At 41.7% G+C, this 13,379-nt stretch overlaps 1 protein-coding gene across 2 annotated transcripts in view; it reads right to left on the reverse strand.

The window, feature by feature from the left end:
• LOC148068040 (neuroligin-4, X-linked-like) overlaps window positions 1–13,379 on the reverse strand; it is a 62,746-nt gene that overhangs the window by 37,049 nt on the left and 12,318 nt on the right. For both annotated transcript variants that reach the window (XM_087803462.1, XM_087803463.1), the window contains exon 4: window positions 7,826–8,011. In XM_087803462.1, the coding sequence (XP_087659588.1) occupies window positions 7,826–8,011 (186 nt within the window). The remainder of the gene's footprint in view (window positions 1–7,825; window positions 8,012–13,379) is intronic.

The following is a 13,379-nucleotide window of genomic DNA, read 5'->3' on the forward strand; positions in this document are numbered from 1 at the left end:
AGGTCCCCGAGGTGAGGCGAGAGCCGCGGGCAGGACCGAAGTGAAGCACTAAATTAAATCTCTTGTTTGTTCGGTCGGTCGCTGGAGTGACCTACGACAGAATCGTTTTATGGTTTCAGTCCTTCAAGTCTTCATCGTGACTCTCCAGGCCTGAGAGTCAGATTAGGTTCACTTATCCCTTTAAGGTCAACTAAAGTGTGTATGTGTGTGTGTTGTTGTGTGACTCTATTGTATCATCAGTGTGTGTGTGTTGTTGTGATGTGTGACTCTATTGTATCATCAGTGTGTGTGTGTTGTTGTGATGTGTGACTATATTGTATCATCAGTGTGTGTGTGTGTGTTGTTGTGATGTGTGACTCTATTGTATCATCAGTGTGTGTGTGTTGTTGTGATGTGTGACTCTATTGTATCATCAGTGTGTGTGTGTTGTTGTGATGTGTGACTATATTGTATCATCAGTGTGTGTGTGTTGTTGTGATGTGTGACTCTAATGTATCATCAGTGTGTGTGTATTGTTGTGATGTGTGACTCTATTGTATCATCAGTGTGTGTGTGTTGTTGTGATGTGTGACTATATTGTATCATCAGTGTGTGTGTGTTGTTGTGACGTGTGACTCTATTGTATCATCAGTGTGTGTGTGTTGTTGTGAAGTGTGACTCTATTGCATCATCAGTGTGTGTGTGTTGTTGTGATGTGTGACTCTATTGTATCATCAGTGTGTGTGTTGTTGTGACGTATGACTCTATTGTATCATCAGTGTGTGTGTGTTGTTGTGATGTGTGACTCTATTGTATCATCAGTGTGTGTGTTGTTGTGATGTGTGACTCTATTGTATCATCAGTGTATGTGTGTTGTTGTGACGTGTGACTCTATTGTATCATCAGTGTGTGTGTGTTGTTGTGATGTGTGACTCCATTGTATCATCAGTGTATGTGTGTTGTTGTGACGTGTGACTCTATTGTATCATCAGTGTATGTGTGTTGTTGTGACGTGTGACTCTATTGTATCATCAGTGTGTGTGTTGTTGTGATGTGTGACTCTATTGTATCATCAGTGTGTGTGTGTTGTTGTGATGTGTGACTCTATTGTATCATCAGTGTGTGTGTTGTTGTGACGTGTGACTCTATTGTATCATCAGTGTGTGTTGTTGTGATGTGTGACTCTATTGTATCATCAGTGTGTGTGTGTTGTTGTGACATGTGACTCTATTGTATCATCAGTGTGTGTGTTGTTGTGACGTATGACTCTATTGTATCATCAGTGTGTGTGTGTTGTTGTGATGTGTGACTATTGTATCATCAGTGTGTGTGTTGTGATGTGTGACTCTATTGTATCATCAGTGTGTGTGTGTTGTTGTGACGTGTGACTCTATTGTATCATCAGTGTGTGTTGTTGTGATGTGTGACTCTATTGTATCATCAGTGTGTGTGTGTTGTTGTGACATGTGACTCTATTGTATCATCAGTGTGTGTGTTGTTGTGACGTATGACTCTATTGTATCATCAGTGTGTGTGTGTTGTTGTGATGTGTGACTCTATTGTATCATCAGTGTGTGTGTTGTGATGTGTGACTCTATTGTATCATCAGTGTGTGTGTTGTGATGTGTGACTCTATTGTAAGTAAGTAAGTAAGTAAGTAAGTAATATTTATTTATATAGCGCTTTTCGAGACCAGGGTCACAAAGCGCTTAAACAATCAAAACAATACTCAATAAAGTACATACTTTAAAGATCAAGATAATACTGAGAACAACACAGGAGTTCGAGAAATTCAAGGAAAAGCCTGAACAAATAGAAACGTCTTAAGATGTTTCTTAAAGGAGTCAGTAGATCCATCAAGCACAAAGAGAGAAGAAGATCGTTCCAAAGCTTAGGAGCAACAGCCTGAAAAGATTTCTCTCCTCTGGTCCTGAGTCGTGTGCGTGGAACCATAAGTAGATTCTGATCCACAGACCTCAGAGCCCGAGCTGGGGTGTAAGGCTGGATCAGATCAGTGATGTAAGGAGGAGCCTGACCATGAATAGCTCTGAAAGTAAGAACCAGAATTTTAAAGTTGATCCTGAAGGAAACTGGAAGCCAGTGAAGAGTTTTAAGGATCGGAGAAATGTGAGTTCTTCTACTAGAGCGGGTCAGAATTCTCGCTGCAGAGTTCTGAATCAACTGCAGACGAGACGATCCTTCTTGTTAAGACATGAAAACAAACTGTTACAATAGTCCAGACGAGAAGAAACAAACGCATGGATTATAAGATCCATATCATGTTCCGACAACATTTTCCTAAGTTTAGAGATTTTTCTCAGTTGAAGGAAACAGTTTCTGGCCAGTTTTCTGCAGTGTTGAACAAGAGACATGTCTTTATCAAATACAACACCCAGGTTTCTCAGGCTCAGTTTGACAGACTGACCTAAGTCACCCAAGTACTGACTCAACCCTGGAACCTTATCATCAGGAGCAATCACCAGAGTTTCAGTTTTGTCCACATTAAGCTGTAGAGTGTTTTCACTCAGCCATTGTTTGATTTCTAGCAAACAATTGACTAAGCTGTTCAGCCTTTGGGGCTCAGTCGGGTCAAAAGAGCAGTAGAGCTGGATGTCATCAGCAAAAATGTGATAAGAAACATCTGGAAATCTCTGAATGATTTTACCGAGGGGAATCAAGTACAGCAAAAACAATAAAGGACCCAGAACAGAACCTTGAGGGACTCCACACAACAGATCTGCCGATTCAGACCTCATTTGATTGGCAGATACACTAAAACTGCGCCCAGAAAGGTAAGATGAGAACCATTCTAACACAGACCCAGACAGTCCCACTTCATCCCTTAGTCTTCTCAGCAGGATCTGGTGATCAACTGTGTCAAAGGCTGACGACAGATCCAAGAGAACCAGAACAGTGAATTTACCCGAGTCAGCCGACATCAAGATGTCACTGGACACTTTCAATAAAGCTGTCTCCATAGAGTGATGTTTACGGAAGCCAGACTGAAACTTCTCATGGATGTCACTCTGATCCAGGAACAAAGACAGCTGCTCAGACACCACCTTCTCCAAGATCTTGGACAAGAAAGGGAGCTTAGAAATAGGCCTGAAATGACTGAGGTCAGTTGGGTCTAAGCCTGGTTTTTTGAGCAGAGGCTCCACAATGGCATGTTTAAATGCATTGGGAAAAACCCCTGTGGAAAGGGAGAGGTTCACCATATTGGTAACCCAGGGGCCAATTACATCAAATACTTTGATAAAAAGCCTACAAGGAAGGACATCATCTGAGCAAGAGGATGGTTTCATCTTGTTCACTAGTGCTGAAATATCACCCAAAGATACAGCAGTGAAGGAGGACCAAGAGGAGGAGATGGGCTCAGAGACAGTAGGGGTTCCAAACAAAGGGGGAGAGATTTTCTCTTTGATCAATTTAATTCTAAAATGTGGCCTTTTTGATGAGTGGGTTCAGAAACATGTTGCTCAAAATTAAAGGCTTTAGTTAAAGTTAAAAGTTCTTTAGCAGAACAAGATGTGACGTCATCAACATGAAGATTAAAGTCTCCAAGAATAAGAACAGATTCCATTTGAATAATGAAAGATAAGAAGTCACTAAAGTCTTTCAAGAACATCGCCGCAGGACCAGGCGGGCGGTAGATTGACACACACCAGCAAGGGACTTGTTGTATTAACAAAGCGGGTGTGATCACAGCTGGAGGAGTGAAGCCATTGTTACGTCATAATGGACTCTCATAACCTCTCGTTCGCCCAGATTTCAGAGCAATTTAATAAAGTAATTAAAAGAAATTGTTCTTATCCCTGTTTATCCTGTTTTTTCCCCAGTTTCATGGACGCTTTGGACTTGTATTGATATTGAACTCTGGATTTTAGATTATTGTGACTGTATTGGTAGATTCTGACTACTCTCGGTCTAAAAAAGAGGGAAAGGATTGACGTTGCTTCATGAGGCTTCAGATGATGCACGGACCTGATCTCCCTCGGTCTGGTTTGGTTCCTAAAAGCCTCTCACTGACTATATATTGACTCAAACATCAAATTCTTCCTCCTCCTCGTGTTTCCTGCTCTCGTCAGCAGCTCTGGAAGTTTGAATTCACCACGAGTATCAGGTCTTTGCGACAGCGCCGGCCTCTGAATCCTGATGTTCTCTCGCCCCATCGGGCTCTTTTGGTTCTTCTGAATTTTGGGGGTTTTATTTGGAGAACCAGCATATTCTTCATTGCAGTGTAAGTGCGTCCATTTTGACCGCCGTGTGTCCTTTGCACAACCAGTGGACACAAATTGTTCAGTTTCTTAGAATAAGTTACAATGAGCGATGAACACAAAATCTTTTTTGATCCTGCTGGTTCTAAGAAAGTGTGTTTTGATTAGAGTTAAAGATTTGTTTGATAAAAATCAACATCGCGATTTAATAGAATGCAATTTTTAAAACGCAGGGGCTGCTATTTGAACCTTCTTTTTTTTTCGCTAATACCTCAGTAGGTGGCAGCAGAAACAATAGCCGACAGAGATGTCGCACCTTTCGTCACATCTGATTTTATTTTGAACCTTTTGTCTGTCCTTTCCAAGTTCCTCTGCGCCTGTTGCTCTGACAGCAGCTGCGGCTCCACGTCGGCGGCAGATCTTAAAGCCACCTCTCCTTAAGCAACAGGCGCCAGATTATAATAACTTTCTGGTATGTACCTTCTTTATTCTCTCTCTCTATTTGGATTTCTTGTTCAAAGTATTTTTGTCCTGCCTGTGCCTGAGTCTACTTTTTGTCGTTTTATCCAGCGCTTTTTTTGTTATTTAATCACCGCTTTTTCTTGTTCTTTCAGTCTCCTTGAGATTTTGTTCTCTCGTGGTGCAGTTTTAGTTCCCTTTGTCACATCTGATTTTATTTTGAACCTTTTGTGTGTCCTTTCCAAGTTCCTCGGCGCCTGTTGCTCTGACAGCAGCTGCAGCTCCACCTCGGTGGCAGATCGTAAAGCAACCTCTCCTTAAGCAACAGGCGCCAGATTATAATAACTTTCTGGTATGTACCTTCTTTATTCTCTCTCTCTCTCTATGTGGATTTCTTGTTCAAAGTATTTTTTTCCTGCCTGTGCCTGAGTCTACTTTTTGTCGTTTTATCCAGCGCCTTTTCTTTTTTTTAATCACCGCTTTTTTTGTTCTTTCAGTCTCCTTGAGATTTTGTTCTGTCGTGGTGCACTTTAGTTCCCTTTGTCACGTCTCATTATGTTTTGAACCTTGTGTGTGTGCTTTCTGAGTTCCTCGGCGCCTGTTGCTCTGACAGCAGCTGCCGCTCCACCTCGGCGGCAGATCTTAAAGCCAACCTCTGCTGCAGCAACAGGCGCCAGATTATAATGGTCACTTTCTGTTATTCTTTATTCTCTCTCTCTCTATGTGGATTTCTTGTTCAAAGAATTTTTGTCCTGCCTGTGCCTGAGTCTACTTTTTGTCGTTTTTATCCAGCGCTTTTTTTTTTTAATCACCGCTTTTTTTGTTCTTTCAGTCTCCTTGAGATTTTGTTCTCTCGTGGTGCACTTTTAGTTCCCTTTGTTACGTCTGATTTTATTGTGAACCTTTTGTCTGTCCTTTCTGAGTTCCTCGGCGCCTGTTGCTCTGACAGCAGCTGCCGCTCCAGCTCGGCGGCAGATCTTAAAGCCAACCTCTGCTGCAGCAACAGGCGCCAGATTATAATGGTCACTTTCTGTTATTCTTTATTATCTCTCTCTCTATGTGGATTTCTTGTTCAAATTATTTTTGCCCTGCCTGTGCCTGAGTCTACTTTTTGTCGTTTTATCCAGCGCCTTTTCTTTTTTTTAATCACCGCTTTTTTTGTTCTTTCAGTCTCCTTGAGATTTTGTTCTCTCGTGGTGCACTTTTAGTTCCCTTTTTCACATCTGATTTTATTGTGAACCTTTTGTGTGTCCTTTCCGAGTTCCTCGGCGCCTGTTGCTCTGACCGCAGCTGCAGCTCAACCTCGGCGGCAGATCTTAAAGCCAACCTCTCCTGCAGCAACAGGCGCCAGATTATAATGGTCACTTTCTGGTATGTTCGTTCTTTATTCTCTCTCTCTCCATGTGGATTTCTTGTTCAAAGTATTTTTGTCCTGCCTGTGCCTGAGTCTACTTTTTGTCGTTTTATCCAGCGCCTTTTCTTTTTTTTAATCACCGCTTTTTTTGTTCTTTCAGTCTCCTTGAGATTTTGTTCTCTCGTGGTGCGCTTTTAGTTCCCTTTGTTACGTCTGATTTTATTGTGAACCTTTTGTCTGTCCTTTCCGAGTTCTTCGGCGCCTGTTGCTCTGACAGCAGCTGCAGCTCCAGCTCGGCGGCAGATCCTAAATCCAACCTCTCCTGCAGCAACAGGCGCCAGATTATAATGGTCACTTTCTGTTATTCTTTATTCTCTCTCTCTCTATGTGGATTTCTTGTTCAAATTATTTTTGTCCTGCCTGTGCCTGAGTCTACTTTTTGTTGTTTTATCCAGCGCCTTTTCTTTTTTTTAATCACCGCTTTTTTTGTTCTTTCAGTCTCCTTGAGATTTTGTTCTCTCGTGGTGCACTTTTAGTTCCCTTTTTCACATCTGATTTTATTGTGAACCTTTTGTGTGTCCTTTCCGAGTTCCTCGGCGCCTGTTGCTCTGACAGCAGCTGCAGCTCAACCTCGGCGGCAGATCTTAAAGCCAACCTCTCCTGCAGCAACAGGCGCCAGATTATAATGGTCACTTTCTGGTATGTTCGTTCTTTATTTTCTCTCTCTCCATGTGGATTTCTTGTTCAAAGTATTTTTGTCCTGCCTGTGCCTGAGTCTACTTTTTGTCGTTTTATCCAGCGCCTTTTCTTTTTTTTAATCACCGCTTTTTTTGTTCTTTCAGTCTCCTTGAGATTTTGTTCTCTCTTGGTGCGCTTTTAGTTCCCTTTGTCACGTCTCATTATGTTTTGAACCTTTTGTGTGTCCTTTCCGAGTTCCTCGGCGCCTGTTGCTCTGACAGCAGCTGCCGCTCCACCTCGGCGGCAGATCTTAAAGCCACCTCTGCTGCAGCAACAGGCGCCAGATTAAAATAGTCACTTTCAGGTATTCTTTATTCTCTCTCTCTATGTGGATTTCTTGTTCAAAGTATTTTTGTCCTGCCTGTGCCTGAGTCTACTTTTTATCGTTTTTATCCAGCGCTTTTTTTTTTTTAATCACCGCTTTTTTTGTTCTTTCAGTCTCCTTGAGATTTTGTTCTCTCGTGGTGCACTTTAGTTCCCTTTTTCACATCTGATTTTATTGTGAACCTTTTGTCTGTCCTTTCTGAGTTCCTCTGCGCCTGTTGCTCTGACAGCAGCTGCCGCTCCAGCTCGGCCAGATTATAATGGTCACTTTCCGTATTCTTTATTCTCTCTCTTTATGTGGATTTCTTGTTCAAAGTATTTTTGTCCTGCCTGTGCCTGAGTCTACTTTTTGTCATTTTATCCAGCGCTTTTCTTTTTTTTAATCACCACAGCAGCTACAGCTCAACCTCGGCGGCAGATCTTAAAGCCACCTCTCCTGCAGCAACAGGCGCCAGATTATAATGGTCACTTTCTGGTACGTACGTTCAAAGTTCGAGGTGATATGGTCACTTGAACTTTGTTTTTTTTGTAACTATTGTGATTAAAACCTTTTGTTTCATTCCGTTTATGTCCGTTGTGTTGTTGTTTGCATCTGCACTCGCGTCTAAACCCCCATAAAAGTATTTTCTTTTCTTTTATGATTGTATTAAAAGTGAAAAAAACATGTTTATTTTATAGTTTTGCAGTGTTATCTGTGTGATATCTGTTAGGTCTCATCCTGGTCCACCGGGACAGTACAAGTGTGGCGTCTCACCCTCAGAGTAGTGGGACAGGGTGAGCAGACTGACGCAGGAGGCCCCGGCTCCGGACCCGAACACCGTGACCCGGTTGGGATCTCCTCCGAAGGCCACGATGTTCTCCTTCACCCAGCGCAGCGCTTGGATCTGGTCCAGCAAACCGTAGTTCCCCTTCGCCGCCTGGTCCCCGGTGCTCAGGAACCCTGCGACACAAACCAAAACACACCTTGGTTTTCGACTCTGATCCGCATTTGAAATTCATGACGGATGAAAGCGTCGTGAATATTCATGTCGACTCTCTTCGGCTCCGGCGATAAAAGCGAACGATCCTGACGCTCGACGACGAACACGAAACATCTGGTCGGAGCTCGAGACTCAACCAGTCTAACCAGAGGTGGAACAGTTTCCCATTATAGATCCAGACCAGCGTCATTTATTATGCATTTTTCTTTTTCCACGTCCGTCGAACCATCAACTCCTCGGCGTACGTCAAGTCGTGCGTCGTGGTTTCAACCACCGCTCGCCGTCCACGACCTCCATTTTGTGCATCAATAATCTTAAGTGCAGCAAAATAAACAACCTGTGGTTTTTGTGGCGATCCATCGATTTTTTTTGCCGTTTCCTGTTAAATTGATTTTTGCGTTGACCGCCATCTTGTGTGAGTCACTGTTACGACCGCATTGTTTCTTTAACCTTGTTTTTTTTTTTAACCTTCTAAAACTTTTGTGTTGGTGGTGAGGAAAGTGAAGAACAATCAGATCTGAAGGGTTTGAGATACGCCGCAACATTTTCAATAGATTTGACAAAACACACACAAAATAAATCCTATTTTAATCTATTTTTTTTTGGTACATTTATGTTCATGTTATGACATATAAATATGTCGTTTTTATTCAAGATAAGAAAAGGAACAGAAAGTAAGAACCATCATTTTAAAATGATCCTGAAAGAAACTGGCAGCCAGTGAAGAGTTTGAAGGAGAAATGTGAGTTCTTCTACTAGAGCGGCCAGTGAAGAGTTTGAAGGAGAAATGTGAGTTCTTCTACTAGAGCGGCCAGTGAAGAGTTTGAAGGAGAAATGTGAGTTCTTCTACTAGAGCGGCCAGTGAAGAGTTTGAAGGAGAAATGTGAGTTCTTCTACTAGAGCGGCCAGTGAAGAGTTTGAAGGAGAAATGTGAGTTCTTCTACTAGAGCGGCCAGTGAAGAGTTTGAAGGAGAAATGTGAGTTCTTCTACTAGAGCGGCCAGTGAAGAGTTTGAAGGAGAAATGTGAGTTCTTCTACTAGAGCAGCCAGTGAAGAGTTTGAAGGAGAAATGTGAGTTCTTCTACTAGAGCGGCCAGTGAAGAGTTTGAAGGAGAAATGTGAGTTCTTCTACTAGAGCAGCCAGTGAAGAGTTTGAAGGAGAAATTTGAGTTCTTCTACTAGAGCGGCCAGTGAAGAGTTTGAAGGAGAAATGTGAGTTCTTCTACTAGAGCGGCCAGTGAAGAGTTTGAAGGAGAAATGTGAGTTCTTCTACTAGAGCGGCCAGTGAAGAGTTTGAAGGAGAAATGTGAGTTCTTCTACTAGAGCAGACAGTGAAGAGTTTGAAGGAGAAATGTGAGTTCTTCTACTAGAGCGGCCAGTGAAGAGTTTGAAGGAGAAATGTGAGTTCTTCTACTACAGCAGACAGTGAAGAGTTTGAAGGAGAAATGTGAGTTCTTCTACTAGAGCAGACAGTGAAGAGTTTGAAGGAGAAATGTGAGTTCTTCTACTAGAGCAGACAGTGAAGAGTTTGAAGGAGAAATGTGAGTTCTTCTACTAGAGCAGACAGTGAAGAGTTTGAAGGAGAAATGTGAGTTCTTCTACTAGAGCAGACAGTGAAGAGTTTGAAGGAGAAATGTGAGTTCTTCTACTAGAGCAGCCAGTGAAGAGTTTGAAGGAGAAATGTGAGTTCTTCTACTAGAGCGGCCAGTGAAGAGTTTGAAGGAGAAATGTGAGTTCTTCTACTAGAGCGGCCAGTGAAGAGTTTGAAGGAGAAATGTGAGTTCTTCTACTAGAGCAGCCAGTGAAGAGTTTGAAGGAGAAATGTGAGTTCTTCTACTAGAGCGGCCAGTGAAGAGTTTGAAGGAGAAATGTGAGTTCTTCTACTAGAGCGGCCAGTGAAGAGTTTGAAGGAGAAATGTGAGTTCTTCTACTAGAGCGGCCAGTGAAGAGTTTGAAGGAGAAATGTGAGTTCTTCTACTAGAGCAGCCAGTGAAGAGTTTGAAGGAGAAATGTGAGTTCTTCTACTAGAGCGGCCAGTGAAGAGTTTGAAGGATAAATGTGAGTTCTCCTACTAGAGCGGCCAGTGAAGAGTTTGAAGGAGAAATGTGAGTTCTTCTACTAGAGCGGCCAGTGAAGAGTTTGAAGGATAAATGTGAGTTCTTCTACTAGAGCGGCTCAGAATTCTGGCTGCAGAGAAATATTATATAGTTGTTCTTTTTCTTTATGAGCAACAACTGCTAACAACGGCCCCCAGACCAGGGGTTGGGAATCACCCATCTTGATCTCTGTAGGTGGCGCTAACCGCTAAATGCTAACACCCAAGGCTAGCAACAGACTAGAAGATTTTTTTACACAGGGTCTGGTTCTGCTCCAGGTTTCTGCCTGTTCAAAGAAAGTTTCTACTGTGATTATCTGGGACGTGTTTCTCTTCTTTTATAAAGTGTTATTTGAACTGTAAAGTGATTTTTAATTGAATTGATTTTGATATTGATGTCTGTCTTTGTGTGTCCTGAGACAGACCGGCGTCCTGTCCAGGGTGTCCCCTGCCTGTCGCCCAATGAAACTGGGATAAATTCCCTGTGACCCCCACAAGGGATAAAGCAGTAAAAAATGAATGTCATAGAAGATAAAATAGTAACATTTGTAGATTCGTGGCTTCAGAGTAAAAAAGCGAAACACTTAAAAGTCATGGTTTCGTTGTCGACTTGAGCTCCAGACGACAGAAGATCAAATGCACATAATTGTCGAGTGTTTTACATTCTTACCTCAGGCTCACGATGACAGTGATGGTGAGGAGGAGGAAGATGAGGAGGAGGAAGATGAGGAGGATGAAGAGGAGGACGCCGCGACTGGTGATGGTGGAGGATGAGTGGGACGAGGAGGTGGAAGAGGAGGAGGAGGAGGAGGCGGAGGAGGAGGAGCAGGAGTGAGAGGAGGAGGAGGAGGAGTGAGAGGAAGAGGAGGAGGAGGAAGGAGAGGAGGAGGCGGAAGAGGAGGAGCAGGAGTGAGAGGAGGAAGAGTGAGAGGAAGAGGAGGAGGAGGAAGGGGAGGAAGAGGAGGAGGAGGAGAAGGAGGAGGAGGAAGAGGAGGAGGAGGAGGAAGGAGAGGAAGAGGAGGAGGAAGGAGAGGAAGAGGAGGAGGAGGAGGAGTAAGAGGAGAAGCAGGAGGAGAAGGAGGAGGAGGAGGAGGAGTGAGAGGAAGAGGAGGAGGAGGAGGAAGAAGGGGAGGAGGAGGAGGAGGAAGAGGAGGAGCAGGAGTGGGAGGAGGAGAAGGAGGAGGAGGAGGAGTGAGAGGAAGAGGAGGAGGAGGAGGAAGAAGGGGAGGAGAAGGAAGGGGAGGAGGAGGAGGAGGAGGAGTAGGAGGAGAAGGAGGAAGGGGAGGTGGAGGAGGAAGAGGAGGAGTAGGAGAATGAATGAAGAAGAGGGGGAGGAGGAGGAGGAGGATGAGGAGGAAGGTGAGGAAGTGGAGGAGAATGAAGAAGAGGAGTAGGAGGAAGGGGAGGAAGAGGATGAAGAGTAGAAGGAGGAGGAGGAGGAGCAGGAGGAGGGGGAGGAAGAGGAGAATGAAGAAGAGGAGGAGGAGGAGGAGGAGGAGGAGGAAGGGAAGGAAGAGGAAGAGGAAGAGGAAGAGGAAGAGGAAGAGGAAGAGGAAGAGGAGGAGGAAGAGGAGAATGAAGAAGAGGAGGAGGAGGAGGAGGAGGAAGGGAAGGAAGAGGAAGAGGAAGAGGAAGAGGAAGAGGAAGAGGAAGAGGAAGAGGAAGAGGAAGAGGAAGAGGAGGAGGAGGAGGAAGAGGAGAATGAAGAAGAGGAGGAGGAGGAGAACAACATGATGATGAGGGAACTCTTTGTTTTGTCGACATCCAACAAATACATTCTCTCTAATGTTCAGTAAAAATCTATTTCAATTATGTGATTATAGTTGAATTTAAATCTGATTCTCACATCACATGTTCAATCATCACATGGTTCACGTGTTCAGACGATCACGTATGTTTGACCTGCAGGTAACTTTTTTCTTCATGAAGTTCTGATGATGTTAAGGAAGGTCATAAAAGTGTGTTCACCACTGTCAATCACAGGAAAAGAAAAGAAATAAATACAATAATAAAATATAATAATAATATATATACATATATACTATATATACAATAATAGATATTTTACATATATATATTTATATATATACATTTCTTTTTAATCTAAATGTTGTTGTTTTTAAGCATTTAATTACGTTTAATTAACAATTTAGTTTAATTATTTCTATATTTAAATATTAAATATAAATCTTTTTTTTTTTTTTAATTTGATCGTTTATTAAAATTATTTATTTTTTTCTGTAGTGTTTGATATTCTAAAAATGCTGATAAAACTTAGTTTGAATCATGATACATTTTTTTAAGGGTTTTTATGTAAAGACGACGTTTATTATTCAAACACAAGATAAACAAATACGACATAAATAACAAGATGTAAAACAAGACTCAACAATAAATCATAAAAATAGTCAAAACCACAAATATTAGAAACAGACATTGATTTCTCAACATTAAAATAGGAATAATCCTTATTATAGAAAAATGAAAGTAGACTTTCAATCATTTTAGCCTCAAACTGTCTAACGTATCAGAATAAAGTCAACATCAAGGTCGAAGTGATGGCCTCCCACCACCAGGTGGCAGTGTCTAGACTTCATGATTGAACCTGACATTTATTTTAAAGTGAAATCAAACAACACTGATACATCTTATGAAGTATAAACAGCAGTGTTTATGTTTGGAACATCATTGTATTCTTGATTTAAATGTTAAATATATATATTTAACATATATATATATATATATATATATATATATATATATCTATTTTTTTTTTTTTTTCTTAATGATTAAACTTCAAAATTCAAGTATGTCGAATAAAGTCTGTTATTCTAATCTAATCTAATCAAAAGTGCATCTTCTAAATGACACGTGTTTTTAATCTTTAATATTTAACAAACACCAGACTGAACCAATTGATTTCCGAGCTAATCGATGGCTATGATTGACAGGTGGTTCTTTGACTTTAATCACACATTAATTTAACCTTTAATAAACAAACTATTTATATAAATTAATTAAACAAAAAGGTTTAATTTTAAACAAAAACAAACTTAATTTCGATAAAAATAATCTCAACATTTAGAACGTTAAGTAACTATTCGATGCTCTGGTGCTGCTGATATAATACCTCGTCAAAGAAGTACAAGTCGATGTACAGTATTTTAATGTATTTTAAAGACGTAAAGACAGGATTTGTTAATGTGGACAAAAATCATCATTTCCAGGTTATT

Source organism: Callionymus lyra, chromosome 12, assembly GCF_982586985.1.
Source record: "Callionymus lyra chromosome 12, fCalLyr1.hap1.1, whole genome shotgun sequence".
NCBI classification, from domain to species: Eukaryota; Metazoa; Chordata; class Actinopteri; order Syngnathiformes; family Callionymidae; genus Callionymus; species Callionymus lyra.